Here is an 18,355-nt window from a genome sequence, read left to right on the forward strand (position 1 = left end):
ATACTAAACTGAAATAAAATTTTAAAATCAGTAATTTTTTTTTTTTTCCAGTGGCCCTAATCCTCTTATGTAGGAAACAGTAAAGGATCCAATGAAGTGTTTTTCTGACGCCCTCAGGTTGACAGGACGTTCCTCTGGAGCAGAGGTAGGTGTGTTTAGTTGGTGCAGCCTCCTGCCTTCATAAATCTGCGTCCAGCCAATCAGGAGGCTCATGGTAATCCCAGTCGGATGAAAACAGAACCCGCCGGGAGCGCAGAGGACTCTTTAATCTGCGGAGGGGAGACAGAAGGAGACCAGGAACCAGGACATGTCCGCTGCTGCGCAAAACTTTTCAAACACAGAGTCGCGTTTTGGATCTTTGTGAGACGGAAGTGACGCCGTCAGCCTCCTCCAGCATCCCCCCACAGAGGACTGATTGTGCAGCCGCAGCAGCTTCCAGGGACCCGGCGCGTCATGTCGTGCGGTGACGCCGCGGAGCAGAGCCGCAGGTTCAGCCTGCTGCACTGGGATCAGGTCCGGCGGCTGGACTCCATCCTGGGGGAGAGCGTCCCCATCCACGGCCGCGGGAACTTCCCCACGCTGTCCGTGCAGCCCCGGCACATCATCCAGGTCAGATGGAGTTAAAGACTGGCCCTTAATCCAGCCCAGAATAAATAACCTGCATTTGACAACATTTAGACAGAAACATGTAAAGACAGTGAGGAGTTTCATTGCATGTTCCATTCAAGCAGAAAGGGGATAAAATAATTTATTTCTTGAGTAATTTCAACTATAAAGCACCTTTCATTCAGAAGCAGAAGATATGATTAGAGCTTCATTAAATAGTAACAACATAAGTATCAAATTAAAACCGCTTTCCTTTCTTATTATTACTGCTATGGGTTAAAATGTTGAGGACAAGATGTTGGCCCAGCCGGGAGCAATAGTAAACACATCAATATTTACTTGTGTGAAAGAAAGTTCAGCAAAGTAAACTTTGTAACATCTGAACTGCAAAAATGAAACATATAAGTCAAAATTTTCTTCCAACAAGTGTATTTTTCAAAGACAATTTGCCTGTGATTAGAAATAAATAACTTAATGATCGGATTTCTATTTGAAGGGCACAATTGGTCTTTTCATTTAAAGATCATCTGATTTAAATGCTTAAATATACTTTTAAATGCTTTTTCTTCATACTTTTAGAGAAGCTTTTGCTGCGGGGAGTCTATAAATGGAGTTTTCCTGCATCTCTGGGCAGCAGCTTAGTTTGTGAGAGCCTCTTGCCAGCTCTCTGCATGCATCTGACCTCTAAATGGTCCTATAACTCACTGAAAAACTAACGCAACCCTTTTTGGCATTTACTTAATCATATTTAGTTACTTTAACATAATTGTTTCATGTCAGCAGGTTAGGACATAAAACAATTGTGTTAAAGTAACTAAATATGATTAAGCAAATGCCAAAAGTGGTTGCATTATTTTTTTTCAATGAGAATCCCCAGGATGAGCAACACATTTTTCTCAATAAAAAAGGATTGTAAGCTCACTTTATAGAAAAAAACCCTAAATAATATAATACTATTTTAAAGTAGATTATACTTTGAATTAGGCTGAAACAATTAATCACGATTAATCGATTATTGAAATAATCGTCAACTAATTTAGTATTTGATTAACTGTTAACTGGAGTATCGATACTCTAAGATGTGCCTGTGGCAAACCACTTAGAGCAGTAATTATATATACCGGTATATATATATAAAAACTATAAAAATATTTTGCATTTAGGATATAAAAAAAATATTTTTCGTCTGTCAATAAGCTCTATCCAGGACTCCTCAAGTGGAAAAGTTTTAGTTTTACCTGGTTTAATTTCGTAAAAAGTCTTCTTTAAGGAACCTTTGGCTATCCGATTTTTAAAGCTGTAGAGAAGCGGCTGTTCCAACTGTTGCAGTTCCGAATTCTCCCGAGTGGTGCACGACTTTACACGAGTGAATAAAGTGAATGTGATTGGCTGGTTATCAAGAGGGGAGGATAAATGTGGCGGAAGGTTCGCAAGCAAGTTTGATTGTGGCCGGTTTCTCGGAAGCATCTTGCTAACCAGTTAGCAACTTAGTGCTAGTAGGTTCCCAATGGGAAATTACATTGGGACCAAGTAGCACTAAATTGGTGACATAGAAACGACACTGTCAAGGAACGCTATGGAGAGCAGAAACATTCAAGAGAAGGAGAGTTTAGTGTCGGAGGTCGTGGATGAGTCTCCTCCGTCATCCATTTTTTATTTAGAGGAGGAAAGCGGGGATGAAGATGTTGTGGAAGAGGACGCCAGGGTGGCAGAAGCTCGGTTTGGTGTAGAAGGCTTACAGCCGTTCATGTTTGAGCCCTTGCCGCGCAACGCTGCCAGTTCTGTTAGCTGTTAGTAAATGATTCTTATATTAGCTGCGACATATGAATCAAGATGCTATGACCGAAAATATTTGATTGACAGACGACCGTTGATATATGATTAGCCGAATTTAGGTGTTCAGGCTGACATATAACTAACTGGCCTGCATAAGATAATGAAAAACCCCCCCACAGATTTTAAGACCGGATTTTTTTTTAAATAGACATTTTCTAACTTTTTGGACAATATGTTCTGATAAAGAGTACATTTATATACACATTTAAGCCAAAATGATTTAAAATTGAAATATGACTCTCCTACGACTTTGAATCAGAAAAATAATTGACAGACTTATCGATTTGCAAAATAATCGTTAGTTGCAGCCCTACTGTCAATTATTGTGAGGTGACAATAATACTCTCTGGCATCAGTTAGACTAAACACTGGGACTGCAGTTTTTCACTAGTTTACGACCACATTTCCTGAGTTCAACCTTTTCCAGTGGTTCCCTTTATTTAAGCTGACTTACTGGTACTGATCAAGGAGAAGCTGTGTTCCTTGATGTTTTTCAGGTGTCATATGTCTGCCAAATACTGTATATCCCTGAAATGATATCATCAAAGGTCATCCTGATGGGGGTGGGTGGTGGGTGTGGGGGAGCAAAACTGCTCAAACACACGTGTTTAAAAGGGCTCTATCATCAAGTAGGCCCCTACCATCTGCTCCCAGCAGCCCCCTGCTAACGTATTTCCTTCATTATACAGTCCTGTAGGCAACTGAGACCCCAAAGAGTTTTTTTTTCCTTTTTGGTCGAACCACAGTATTTTTTCATGGACCTCTCAGAGAGAAGCTTTAGGAAAAATTCGCCCACCACGTCTTCCACAAAGGCTATCTGTTACTACTGACGAGTCCAGTGTGATTTTTGGTAAAGCTTTTTGTTTTTTTGATCTAGTCTGGTAGATTTTTTAAAGTTAACATCTTTGAGAAATGTGAGAAAAAAAATCTAATAAATGTTGATTGTTTGTCTTTTCCATAGGTTAGGTTTCTACAGTACCGTATATCCCAGAAAAAGAGATACAGATTAATCTATTTTTGGGCAAATAAACCTGTGGGTCATATTCAGCTTGAACATTATCTAATATGAGGGCTTCCCTAGTGGAACTGAAGTGACTAACTTCACAGTCCATCTCATAGCAAAATTAAAAAAAGTCACACAGACAAAACCCCCCTGATGATTTCTGATTAAATGTGGATTCTTTTCAAACACAGTTTGCTGCTGCTAAGGCATATTTCTTGAGCACAGGTGTTTAAATAATCGTTTCTTTAAATAAATTGCCAATATGCTAATGGTCCAGTGCAAATATTATTTTACTTGAACCTTTATAAGTCTGGTTTGGGCTTTGTCATTATTACACAAACTTTATGGACCTGTTAAGCTGCATTTATGCTAATTGAAGACACTTAGAACCTGTTTACTCCACAACAACCCGTTGAAAAATTTGACATTTTTCTCTTTTACTTAACAAATCTACATTTAAAACGATTTAATTGCAATGTCTGTATGCACAATACTGGTAGAGATGCTAAGATGATAGGATGATGCACTCTGGAATAGGGGTGTGGGGGGGGAAAATTTCGACTTGGCGATATATTGTGATTTTTTGGGTGCCGGATATAATAATTTTTTTAGTTCCTAATATCAATAAAAAAAGGCTAATTTTCAACTAAAACAATGAGGTAAAATGGGCTATATCTGTACCCCCACTATGGTAGATAGCGCTGTGGAGGCCTTTTGCCATATATGTAGTTGAGGCAGTCACATTGCCCAACAACATGGATCCCAAAATAACAAAATGATCAATATATTCTGATGAACATATACAGCACTTGTTTTATCAATACATTTAATTTAATAGCTTGTAATAATAGTGATATCACATTATCGAAATAATATAGTATCGTGATCCAAATATCACAATACTCAGCCCTACTCTTAAACATTTTCTTTTTCACTTCAGCCCTGTAGGTGGTGGTAATGTGCTTAAAGCAGATTTGCAGCCTTATGCTACGGGCACTCAGGCAGCATGCAGCAGAAGCAGCAAAAACGCATGTGCTGCTTTATTAAACATCTTTGCTGCTCTAGCTGTACGGTTGAAAAGTGGGTCTGATGTGCATTGGGCTGAGCTACCCTATCCTTTGTCTGTAACAATGGCAGCTATATTTGCTGTGATCAGTGGGTAAATAGTAGTTTTGATATGTTTTTAACTGAGAAAGTCCACCTGAAAAGTTCTTCTGGGCAGTCAGTTCATCAAGATTACGATCCTGCCTTCAAATATTATTTGGCTGTTGGAGCCACTCCGACCTCCGAACACCTCTTTGTGTTTTTCCGCTAGTGTTCACTGTGGCTGGAAGGCGATTTTCACTTATCTACTCCAAACTGCAGGAGCCACAATAATAAAATCTCACAAATTTTGCCCGCAGGTCTTGACATTTTAAGTTAATTTAGGCGTTCATAAAAAGTTTCAGTGAAGTGATCGCAGCCTTCTGCATCAGCAGTGCTGTATCTGTCTCCCAGAACTCTCTTCTCTGATTGGGTGATGTCGAGCAGCAACAGTTCAATTTCTCCAACTCCAGCAGCTGCTTTCGCAGCACTTCCCATGGCTCAGATGCTCAGAAGCTCGTGAGGCGCTGCTTCGGCTGCTTAAGCATTACAGAACGAGGTGCAGCTAGTGCACAGATCAATGTATGGGAGTAGAATTATTTATCCGCACAAAATATAAAGTCCTGCATCAATGGACTCTGGACAAGCTAGCTTTTGAGGTCATGAAAACAATGAAATTAGACATTTACAAGTTCGTGGTCACTTAGTGCAAAGCAAAAACAAAATAAAATTACAACTTTGGTGAAAAAAATAAAAAATGTTCTTTGCAAAATCACGAAGCCCTAATAAGAACCTGACAAAGCATTTCTATATAAAAAAAAAACTTGTTTTGTAAACAATGCATAAGAAAAGTATCTATTACGGATACAATGGGCTTTGCAAACAGTTTTCTTTGTACTAACTCCTGTCAAATTTGGCTAATAAATGTAGTCACAACAAAATAAATGCTTTGGAATTTAAAGGGGCCTTGTCATGCACTACACTGATTAAAAACTAAAACATAAAAACATATTTACACAAAACAAGGTACACCAAGCGTCCATCCTGAACGTTTTCTCAGTCCTTTTTGAGCCTTAAAATTATTTTTGTGCCACGATCAATCGGCAGACCTTAACATTATTGTATGCCGTCGCCATCTGCTGGCAGTACTTGCCCATCCTTCAACTCGGCAGCTTTAGCACACACTTGAGTGAACTCCAATGTTCCTTTCGTGTTTTGCGTGCAAGCATGATTTTGGGCTTTTCCTCTTTCTTTTCTCAACTTCGCTGGGAAAATCTGTTTGTTTAAAGTGCATCAATGCCCCTCAACTGCTTCAAAGCCTCAACGTTCCAAAGTCCTTTTCAGAAATCAACAAACATTGTTGGTCTTTATGAATAGATAGATGCAGTCAGCTCATGTGCTTCACTAAGTAGTGCGTCTTTTTCAAGACTCAACAGCTGCCAAAAAAGTGATAAAATATCAAAGTGATGCCTTGTGTGCCTCCAGCGTGGAAATTTTGTTTGGGAGAGATTACAAAGTGGAAGCTGTGGCCAATGATGAACTGCACCTTTTTTGCATAAACAGGTGCTCACTCCTTCAATGAAAGGTTTGACTTCATGAAAGATGAAAAAAAACACAGAATTCCAAACATCACAGAAACCCGCAGATTTTTGACCGAGCCACAAGTGTGCATACCTTATTGGTCTTTTTGTAGATTTTAAGATTCTGTTGGTCAATGTTTAAAGGAATTATTGTTACTTATATTATGACTCTACACAACTTTAGTGTGATCATCTTAACTCTGCAAATATTTCTTATCCCACCATTTTTATTACCTATAAAGTCATTTTATGAAGATGCTAGAGAAAGCGCTGAAGACTGCAGCTATATTTAGGATAATCTGGTACAACCCTTCCCCCACCTGTTGCTGGGTTGATCCCAACAGAACAGACAGATTCATTTTTTTTAGAAACATTTCAGGTCACAAAAGTGGTATAAACTTAAGTTTGTAAATGTGAGTAGCAATATGAATATAGCCCCATACTACAGGCCAAAGCATTTTAAAGGTTTGGTTTGTTTTTTTAATAGAAATTAAAGAAACTTTTATAGATAATAACTGAATGAATGAATGAATGAAAAGGAAATTATTTCAGACAATTTAAGACAATTTTGATAAACAGTAATAAATTAATCAACCAAATACACACAAAAGAGGCCAGTTAACATCAACCAAACCAAATACCAATTTTAAACCAACTAAATTCAACTAAACATAAATAGAAACAAAACCCTCCACCAAATAAACCAGTCAGTATATACAGCCAAAAAACTGACATCAATTAATGTAAATTTTCTGGAAAGGGGTATGAAAAAGTAAAACTTGTTTCTCATACCCCCTCTCCCTCTAATTACACTTAAAGTAACTTAAAGTAGAGTGACTTTCCTGTTAAACTTCTATATTGTTATCCAATATTCACACACACCAAAAAATATACATAAATACACAATTGTATGTAAGTATGTGTAGGTGTGTGTGTGTGTGTGTGTGTATATATAGATACATCAGGCCACATTCCCCATTTACACCCTTGTACACTGATACTTAGAGTACTGCGACCCCATCGATGTTGGGTATTTCTGGATATTTAAGTTTGAATGTATTGTATATGAGGTCTCCAGCAAATCTTATTGTCTTTCATCACTCCCAAGAACTTAATTTCCTTAATTTCTCTGCTGTCACATTATCAGTATCAGGACACTCAAACAACATAAACTTGGTTTTATCCAAATTTAATGATAATTTGTTAATATCAAACCATATCTCTTGTCGACAGAATTCAAAGTTGATATCAGCCATAAGCTGATCCAAATGATCAACTGTGCAAAAGTTATTAGTATCGTCTGCATACAAAATGTCTAAGCACGATTAATGCCAGTGATTCATTTGCACAAATTGTTTCCTGTTGCTTAGATAAGTTTTCATCCCTAGTAGTACTACTCCCTGGATGCCATAACACTCCTAAGTGGTATATTTAGGCATGCTTATCATATTGGCAGATTTTCACTCTGGCCCATGTTGATTTTATATCAAAGTAAATTGTCTGAGCAACATAATTTTCCGGTAGGCCTGAAACAATCGTGATTAATCGATAATTATAATCAGAGTTTTGCTCCACATATTAATGAGGTTTAGCATATTAATGTCTCTTTACTTGGCATTACATTTACAGCTACCATCCATCCTTCTAACTTTTCTTACTTTTTGGTGCTGTTGGAACACAATCCTGACAGATGTCGATGAAAAGTGATGTCAAATTAGCCTTGGTTGTTCCCACTGGAGTCGGATACCAGTTGGATGAAGGTCCACACATGGAAGTGGCTCAAATAGTACTTGAAAAGTTGAGAACTTGAAAAGATCTGATTGACAATGTTTTTCTAAAAAGTCTGAGCTGGTCATCATGTCCAGAAAAACAAAAAATCTGATTTTGGGTCCTTCAGTAGGAATTCGGATGAGTGTCGACTTTGACTCCCCCATGTTGACCTCTCTGCTGCATCTGTGCAAAATCACTTTAGTTTAACATTCAGTCTCCAGGGGGGGAATACTAGCTGGAGAAGCCACTACAAGCTAGTTCTCTTGTAGTGTCTGTAGTGTCTAATATGTGTCTGTTGACCTCCACCTTAGGGGTCCTTCAGGGTTTGCTGTGAAATGGACTTTGCAGTCAGAGGTACTGCCTCTGCCTGGCTTTGAACCCGATGACCTCTTGTTGCTGCCTTTGAAACAGAAAGAATTGAAACCAATGGCTGATTTAGACTTTCAGATGCTGGAATTACTCAAACATTTTGATATGAAGACTTAAGGTCATCATGTTAAACCCGCGTGCAACACAGAGACAAGATGTTTTGTAGCCATTTTTAACCATGCCATAGTGGATGACGCCATTAATCTCCGTAATACTAACAGTAGCCCATCACCCCCTACCACTTCTCAGCAGTGGAATTGTTCACGGGCCACATTTAGGAACCATCTGTTTGTGGTCAGGCTGGCAATGAGCGTCAGGGAAACGTCTACTGTTAATGACACCTCTGCTCTCACAGACTCATTTAACATCAGCAGTCACCAAACCACAGCAAGAACCCACGGTGGCCGCTCCCCCGGAGCCTCCATGTTGCGTCACACAAACACGGGCAACCAAAGGTTTCCTGGAACTCCTCTGTCCTGGACAGTGTTGCCCTGATGAGGGTCAGGCGACGAGGATTACTTACTGTTCCGATGCTACGCAACATGTCTGTTAGATAAGCAAAGACCAGATGCTTCACTCTCCAGTGCACGACTCACCAGGCTATAAAGCAAACTAACCACAGGCTTTTGTTGAGGCTGAGCAAAATGCAGACACCAGAGGAGGAAAACCTTCAGATTCATGTATTAATAGTAGCTAAAACAAAAAAGTTTCCCTTATTCAGCTACAACACACTGCTGACTGCCAATGACAACTCTCCAGAAAAACTTTTCACATCCCGATTTGTCATTAAAACCGATACAATGAATCATTTTATATGTTTATATGTATAACATTTTGAACCCAGAGAATTAATTGCGAATAATCGTTTATTTAAATAGACGCCAACTAATTTAGATATCAATTAACTGGAATATAGAGACTCAAACTTAGAGAGATGAGCAACCCACCTTGATCAACAAAATAACAAAAACAAATATTTAAACATTTTGCCTTTAAAATAAAAAAACTTTTTTTTCTGTCAATATGCAAATCCAGAATTCCCCAAGTGGAAAAGTTTCAGTTTCACCTGGTTTAATTTTGTAAAGAATCTTCATTAAGGAACCTTTGGTTATCCGAATATTAATTGATTCATTCTTGTCAACAACATTTATTGGCAAGCATCCATTTTATTGTTTTACTTTTATTCATTTTCTTTGAAAGACACTCTGAAACAGACAATTTTATTTATGTCATCAAAATTTTAAACAGCTTTGTGGGAAGAAATTAGACATATTTTCATATCTAACTGAAATTCTATGACCTCATTTTAAAAAAACAGCAGATCTGAACAAACAACACATGTTGATCCGCCTTTGTGTCCTCCAAGGAGCAGAAGAAATGAACACCGCAACCACCCCCCCACACACACACACAGACACACACATAAAACCCATTCCTCCTGTCCCACATGACGCGCCTGCACCTGGTGCGCTCAGCCAGGGGAGACACTTCCGCCAACGCAAGAGCAGAGAAAACTTGTAAAACTGAGCCGCAAACACACCAGACTGTCTGGTGTTGACAACGCCTTGGCAACGAATAATAGTCTTTCCACTCCCGCTCTGGTGTCTCGATAATTTTCTCAGTTATTTCATTTCAGTTGCGGTCTGCATGTGTTTTTTATTGTGGAGGTTTGAAATTAAACAGCTGTTTACCAGCCAGTGGTTCCCTGGATACCAACGAAAGCTCAGAGCAGTGACTCAGATTATCTTGTCAAGCGAACGGCAGCTAAGATCGCCTGGTCACTGACCTTGCAATTCAGCAGTCTGGTAGACAGAGTAGGGATGATGATAGTTTGCGTGGTGATTGGAAAACCTTCCAACAGTTTCCTTTGTGTGGGTGGCCACTCCACCTGTGTGTGCGTAAGAGTGCAAGTCATTGGCTGAAATGTGAGGCGGCTGTTCCTGCGTTCCTAAGTTTTTTTCTGGTCAGTGAATTGTTTGTTCCACTGCTTGAAGGATCCATGGAACACCATGGCTTCCTCAGGCTTTGTTTGATAGAATTATTTTTAAGGGAGCTATTTTGGGAGTTTTTTTTATGTATAAGCTCTTGGTGAATACTGTGTGTGTAAGTTAAGGATACCAACAGTGAAAGGTACAAATGCAATAAGAAAAAACACAGAATTGATAGAAGTTGATTAAAAGCAAACTTCTACTCTACAAATTTAGATCAGACTAAAAGATGTGTCTTATGATACAGAAGCACCATGGATGATTGATGGCTGATGGATGGATGAGGGATGAATGGATGGATGGATGATGAATGGATGGCTGAGGAATGATGGATGGATGGATGGATGGATGGATGGCTGAGGAATGATGGATGGATGGATGGATGGATGAATGGATGGATGGATGATGAATGGATGGCTGAGGAATGATGGATGGATGGATGGATGGATGGATGGATGGATGGATGGATGGATGGATGGATGGATGATGAATGAACCTGAACATTTCCGCTTGTAAATGTCACAGATTAGCCATTAGTTTATTTCTTTTTTGGTAAATTTCCAAATTTTTCCTCTGTTGTACTGGCAACCAATGAGGATTCATTATTAGATATTATAAATCTGTAAAAAAAAAAAAAAAAAAAGGGTAAATTTTGAAATGTTTTCTATCTTCTGAACTGTTTTACTGTTTTTTTTTTTAAAGACATTCCTTCAGTTTAATCAACCCATGATCTTAATTCTAGAGTTAAGAAAAAAAGACAACAGTTTTTGTTTATTCTTAAACATCTGTTTATACTGAAAACCAGAACTAAATACAACAATGATGGATCCCTAAGGCTCAGTGAAAGTTTTAACTGGACATCTGTGCTTTGGATTAGAGCTTTAGGCTTCATGGCTTTAGTAAAACAGACAGGAAACATGAACATGTGTACAGAGTTCAGTAATGTTACCAACAATCCCAGCAGAACATTAGTGGTGTTTGCTCCAGTTGCCCTGTGGAACACAGTCACTGGCCACGAGGGTTTACTTCTGATGTGCTGCTGTTCTGTGTTGCTCATCTGTTGTCAGATTAATCTGATCTTTGCTAAAGATCTGAGCTGATATCAATAAAGATTCCCCTTTCAGCATCCTTTCAGATAGACAAAAAAGTCCTGCCAAGGGGCTTGATCTGAGTGAGGAGGGGTGGTTAGCCCCATCGCTAGGTGTGATGCTGTCTTCTAATAGAGGAAACAAACAAAAGCAACACTTTTATGCTCCTACTGATCAATGAAAAAAAATCAGGAAATTGCATGATGATGAAATTTGACAAAATTTACATCCTTAGCGTTACTGCGATTTGCTTATGATTATGTTAAAGGAAAAGTTTCGTAAGCAAGGAACAATCAATGGATCATTATTTATAAAACTAATAGGTTCATGGTGATTTAATGAATTTAGCTTTAATCAGTAAAAAAAATAAAAATCTGGGAGCGGCCATTTTTGCCCAAATATAGTAACGCCTCCCGCCTGCCATCTTCCGGCAGTGACGTCACAGTGCGGTAAGCCTAGCGCCATTCTCCCCGCTTTACAACAAAATCAATGGGAACCACTAGACACATCACCTTTGAAATTCACCAGAGCTATAGTTAAACTGTCAATGCCCATGTGCAAGGCAGTTGGATGTTGGAATACATCGGGTAAAAGTGAAAAAAAATTTGTTATTTCCCCTTTCCGATTCCTGATCCTCCACAGACGGGTTCGTCGTTGGATTGCCAACTTGAAGAGGGAGGATTTGCCATCGAACTTCTGGCCAGAGGAAAAATATGTCATTAAGCCATCTCTTTCTGCTTTCCATAATAAACTGGACATCCCCATCGTGGATAATGATGCATTGTGACAAACACTACATACAGCACTGGGACTTGATCAACAGCCGATAACGAATTGTGACATCTTTCATCTACTAAAAGATACTAAAAGTATCTGAGAGACTCGAACGATCTTGGCTTCCGTACTGTCCTGTTTGTACATTTTGAATTTATTTATTCAAGGACATTTAATATTTTATTTATTTCTTAACAACTTTAACTATATATTCACAATGAAATCACATTATTAGAAATGAACCTTCATCCAGCCACAGAAATGAATTTATTTCCCTCTATGTAGATGATAATGTTACTGTTATCTTTATAATAATTATCATTAATAACCTAGGACAGTTTGTAGCTGGTAACTAGCTCCACAGGTGGTCCAGTCCCGCCTGTGAAGCTGGTTATCAGCTACCTATTTTATCTGCCCCAGTCGGCCTCAGCAGACGACTTGTCTCCACTCTCCTCTCCACTGTCACTACATATATGCTCGATGTAAGGAATCCCCAGTTTCTGATTTAAAAGAAAGTTTAAAAAAAATGTATAATTTTCATAGCACATCGTGCACGACTACTTTCCTTAAAAAACGGAAGGAAAGTGCGTTTCTCTTTTTGAATGTATAAATCTCTGATTTCTTTGCAGGCTTCACTTGATTGATGTCTTGTCTATAATAATTTTTCTGTCTTTTCTCTGCCTGTTCCAGGTGGTCAGGGCTCGACTGGAGGAGAAGGGTGTGGTCGTACGTGATGTAAAGCTGAATGGCTCTGCAGCCAGCCATGTGCTTCACCAAGACAATGGCCTTGGCTACAAAGACCTGGACCTGATATTTGGCTTAAGTCTTTCTGATGATAAAATCTTTCGTCTGGTAAAGGACGTGGTGCTGGATTGCCTGGTGGACTTCCTTCCTGAAGGGGTGTGCAGGGAGAGAATTACTGCCCTTGCACTCAAGGAGGCCTATGTGCAGAAACTGGTGAAGGTTTGCAATGACACAGACCGCTGGAGCCTCATCTCACTGTCCAACAACACTGGCAAGAATGTGGAGCTAAAGTTCGTCGACTCCCTGAGGAGGCAGTTCGAGTTTAGCGTAGACTCTTTCCAGATCTCGCTGGACTCATTGCTGCTGTTTGACCGTTGCTCAGAGACGGCCATGACTGAGACCTTCCACCCTAGCGTGCAGGGCGAGAGCATGTATGGAGATTTTGAAGAAGCTCTAGAACATCTCAGATCCAGAACTATTGCCACCCGAAGCCCTGAAGAGATCCGGGGTGGCGGGTTGCTTAAGTACTGCCACCTGCTGGTCCGCGGCTTCCGTCCGTCCTCCAAGAGTCACATGAAACAGATGCAACGCTACATGTGCTCACGCTTCTTCATTGACTTCCCTGACATATCTGAACAGCAGAGGAAACTGGAGGCATATCTGCAAAACCACTTTGTTGGAATTGAACACAAGCGCTATGAGTACCTGCTGACTCTGAGGCAAGTGGTGGATGAAAGCACTGTGTGTCTTATGGGCCACGAGCGCCGGCAGACGCTGGCTCTAATATCCGCCCTTGCACTGCGTGTTTTGGCTGAACACAATGCCATCCCTGCTTTGTCCAACATCACCTGCTACTACCAGCCAGCCCCATACGTCAGAGACGTCAACTTCAGCAACTACTATGTGGCACAAGTTCAGTCCATCTCTGCGCGTAGTAACTCCTATCAAACATGGCTGCCTTGCAGCTGAGTTTCATTATTACGGATATTTGAAAATCTTTATGTCTTACCTTTAAATTGTTATGAGGTGAACCATTTTTTCCCAATTCGTCCACAGCAGTCATCATTGCTGCATTCTGGCTCCATCAAGGCTGCAATGGACATTCATCTGGAACTCTTGGAAGTACGGGTTGCACAGCTCACAACGGGATCAGTGAATATAAAATATTACGGTCTATCGCAAATTTGCTTAATCATAAGTCAGGCCTAAGAATGACAGGTTATGGGTTTTTTCTTTACACATTATACAAGACACCTTCGATATTGCTAACTTATTTTGTAAAAAAATCATCCAACAATTTTTGTGAAAAAATAAAAACTCAAAAAACTGCATTCAGATATAAACGCAAGCGTTGACAGTGCAGGATTTTTATTCATTTAAAAAGTTGGATATGAACATTTTCACATCTTAGTTTAAGTGAATTACCAACCTTCCACAATTTAGAAAATCAGGGCAGATCAATTGGTCAGCCGATCACAAGACATATCTCAGGACAAATTTAGAAGATCAAGGACGTATGTAGATAGCAGCTGGCAGAAACTGGAATTGCCCCCTATTTCTCCATGCTCAACAAAGCTGCATGATACTTTGATCACTCTGAAATGTTCACAGGCAGCAGACTCTAGCCCCATGAGAGGCTATGATGGAAATGTTTGCTGGTTGTGAAACGGTCTTTTCAACAAACTGGTTTTGTAACTGGTTCCAGCTGAGTTGCCTATTGATGCATATTCAACACATACCTCATATATTATTATTAACTGTATAGTTTACTGTCTCTCAGCAGTGAAAAGTGTGAACAGTATTAAATTGCAAAGGTCAAGAATGAAGTGCACAGAACGTTCTGATAATCCTCAAAGTCCTGTTTACCTTCAGCAGCATTAATAGAATAACCCACATACCTGGAATATTTTGGTTCAACTTCTTGTGGATTTTTTGGGTTAAATGTAAGTTTCTTTGTTATGATGGTGCCAACGCTTAAAAGTTCTGCTGAACCTCCAAATCCCACATCCTTCTGAACCGCTCCGCCCCACTGCGCTCCAGACCGCCTGCGTTAAGCAAAGCCTACAGGCTCGGCGGTTCCTCCTGTCCTGCTCCGCTCCGACTTCCTTGGAGCTCGAGGAGAGCATGCACGATGTTATCATTATTAAGTTGATGGGAGCAAAACATGTGGAAAACAACGCTTAATTTAATATGACATATAAAAAAAAATCCCCATTAGCATCCAGCATATGTGCAGTTTCTGCCCACATATTTTCTTTTAGTTGTGGATTTTTGTTACAGGGATAACTAGGATGATCCATGGTTTGTATGAACAATGTTTGTTCTTTATTTCCAAACTCAGCGTCTCTTCATCCATGCCTGCGATAAGAAGTTTCTTTTGAAGGTGTCAGATGCCCTCTTGGAAGTTGTTGTAACCGGATTTGACTAAACTTTAAAGCCTCTTGGTATAAGATAAAATTCAGTTTATTTCTATAGCACCAATTCACAACACACGTCATCTCAAGGCACTTTATAGTTCACCAGATCATCCAGTGAAAATGATTCAAAGTTTTCTATCTAAGGAAAACCAGTTGGTTGCATCGACTCATTGACCCGAATGCAATCCCTCACACTAAGCATGCTGGTTGCGATAGTGGAGAGGAACAACTTCCTTTTAACAGGAAGAAACCTCCAGCAGAACCAGGCTCAGTGTGAGCGGCCCTCTGCCGAGGCCGACTGGGGTTCAAGGAGACAGAAGCAGCGCAGCTGCTTCCTGGAATGTTGAATTACCAATAGTTTGCATCCAATAATTTAATTAAACCGTCTTAGTTGGTTTGATTGCAATGGTGGATCTTAACCTGGCTGGACCGGAGCTGACCAAAAAATAGCTCATCTCCATATTTTGACGTTGAAGGACAGAGAAGAAGTACGTGGACGGTGTCAATCGGAGGAGTAGCGGTGGATGTGCAACAGTTCTTATTGATTAACATGGCAGACAAGTACTCGGCAAGACGTACATGGGCGGCACGGAGACGGAGGATGTGGAATCTGCTAGTTAGTGGGCTAGCTGACTTACTGAAGCGGATAAAAGCGGACAAAGCAGATGAGCCAGAATGCAGTCTGACCTTTGCTGGAGGTTTACTGGAATGAATTATAGAGCCGGGGTTAGTTTAAATCTTTAACAATTCTTTAACCAAAAAAAACAACTTTTAATGCGAAATCTTACTGTATATCACAAGCGTGAGTTATTTTGATTTATACTGCTGTTATAAAGTTGGGAGGAGGGAATTAATATTCCAACGTGTACGTGTTTTTGCTCTGTTGACAGCCTTTACACTTATGGAGGTTTTGGGGAGTTGATTTTTTGATGGGGTTTTGATGGGATGTAAATAGTTGATATTAAGTCTGAAAGCGGTTTTGTCGTTCTGTCTGTGGTTTCAGTTGAATTGACTGAGAAGGTAATGAGGCCAAAGACGTACTCTCTCATGTAGAATGATGAATAAAAACTGTAAATGGTTCAAAGTGCCTAAACATCTTTTGAATAAATGCTATATAAGAACTATTTTTGAAACCTTTGTTTCGCATTTACTGTCCATTTTGATATCCACTTTCAGGGTTTTTCCTTTGAGTTTTTCATTAAATGTCAACAGGTGGATAAAGAAATTGTTTTGGTCTTTCTTTACACTTAGGCCTGAAGCATTGGAGATCAATGCCCTTTAATGAGTTTATAATAGTATAAATACATCTAGTGAAATATTTTTTGCCCTCTTGTAAGGATGACACACGATTTTTCACCATAAATGTTTTTAAAACACAACCTTTTTATTTCAGTATATCTTTTTTTTTTTAATTGGTGTATTTAGATAGTACTTTAAAACAACCGACAAAGCTCCTCGAAGAATTTACCCAGAATCGGAAACACTTTAATACCAAGTAGGGTTTTACAGGAGGAAGGAATTGCTGAGGAAATATGATGCTACACATAGACCAGGGGTGTGCAACCTGCTCTGGAGCCACAAGTGGCTCTTTTAACCTACAACTGCTCTCAGTATTGGTCTAAAATGATATAAAAAGCCAACTAATCTAGTATAATAGGAAATACGAATCTTAGAAGCTTTAGTAGGTTTTAAACAATATTTGATTTAATTTGTCACAACAGAATGACACAAAATATGTTTTTAGATCCACTGTTCTTGTTATCCTGCTAACAGATTTCCTGCAGCAGATATTTATTAAAAGCCTTTATAATATTTGCGATTTGAAACAACTTTAACTCAGCTGGACTCAGGACTAATGGGCTCTTTAAATTAGGGAGAACCTTCAGTTAAATAAACACATAGCTGACATAAATAGATTTGGTAACATATGGTGTGGAAGAAAATGCAAGTTGTATTGGATGGAAAAAATGAACATTTACTTGTGTTGAGGGATTTGTATTATTTGAAAGGTAAAATTGTTAGCTAGAAATTCTAGATTTGTTAAATGAGGCAACAAGGCAGCACAAAATAAATACAATGCCGCTAAACTACTTGGTATTAGAAGCCTGCATTTAAATAAAGTTTAATGCTTGTATTGAAAGCTGCTTGGGTTGGAGGTGAAGTGAAGGTCTTAAGCAGGCGTTAGCAAGGTGGGGGTCAGCATCCACCTGGGGTTCGTCACTATGTGGGCGTTATGAGATGGTTTTTACAATCTGTGACGTGATCCATGAGGTATGTGGAAGGAACATAAAATGTACCACCTAAAATCACAAAATAAGCAGATTTATGTATCTAATACATGATTGAGATATTAAATGTACCATTAACTGTAAAAGACATGATAAATGGCCCATTGCATAACTATAAAACAAATTTAAATAAATTAAATAATAAATGCCAGATAAAAATGTATCTAAAATTGATAAGTACAGTATTCTCTCTTTACAGTAGCAGCGGTTCAAAATGGCCCTTCCCAGTCAAACGGCAGCTGAATGGTAGCAGACTCCCCTGCAGCTCTCAGCAAAATCTCCCCAAACTTCCAGCCACTGCATTTGCATTTCTGCATTGCATTTTTTCGGATCACAATCTAAAAAGTTTTGGAACCCATAGTTTCTAAAGGAATTTAGTTCCAGAGTGAGAACGCTGCTGCTGGAAACTCCCAGTCATCCCAACACATCACAACACATGTAATTAAAATTGATTTAATGACCACACTGTTCGGCCATGTGCAGAAAGATGCAAAACTTCATCCAAGACTTTTAAAAGGTATCCAAACAACAATAATTTGAAATCAATTCTAAAATGATTGCAGATTTCAGTTGCATTCTGGACATAACTGAAGATGTTTAGGAGAAAATTGAGAGACACAAACACAAAGACCATTATAACAGTTAGGATTAGAACTGTGTGGTCCTCCCCAAGTTGAGAGGATTTAAAAAAAGATTTTAATTTGGTCAGAAGATACAGGTGGTAAAAACAGGATTTGACCACTGAGTCAATTTGTTTGTTGAATCTAAACATAAAATATTATCCCTGTGTATATTTATACAGTGAGGGT

The 18,355-nt window shown here is 39.2% G+C and overlaps 1 protein-coding gene across 1 annotated transcript; it reads left to right on the plus strand.

Moving 5' to 3' along the window:
* The first annotated feature begins 239 nt into the window (after positions 1-239).
* On the plus strand, positions 240-14,317 carry LOC119794921 (terminal nucleotidyltransferase 5A-like). The gene is made up of 2 exons (XM_038302685.1): positions 240-609; positions 12,788-14,317. The coding sequence occupies exons 1-2, from the start codon at positions 454-456 to the stop codon at positions 13,808-13,810; spliced, it is 1,179 nt and encodes a 392-aa protein (XP_038158613.1). The 5' UTR covers positions 240-453; the 3' UTR covers positions 13,811-14,317.
* Positions 14,318-18,355: the final 4,038 nt, after the last annotated feature.

The sequence above is a fragment of the Cyprinodon tularosa genome, unplaced genomic scaffold, assembly GCF_016077235.1.
Source record: "Cyprinodon tularosa strain WSP-4 unplaced genomic scaffold, ASM1607723v1 ctg498, whole genome shotgun sequence".
NCBI lineage: Eukaryota > Metazoa > Chordata > Actinopteri > Cyprinodontiformes > Cyprinodontidae > Cyprinodon > Cyprinodon tularosa.

What these genes read in the sequence shown, in the direction of transcription:
- LOC119794921 (XM_038302685.1), top strand. Translation starts at nt 454, where the DNA reads ATGTCGTGCGGTGACGCCGCGGAGCAGAGCCGCAGGTTCAGCCTGCTG. An exon ending in AGCCCCGGCACATCATCCAG is followed by an intron (nt 610 to 12,787) that starts GTCAGATGGAGT and finishes TGCCTGTTCCAG; the next exon opens with GTGGTCAGGGCTCGACTGGA.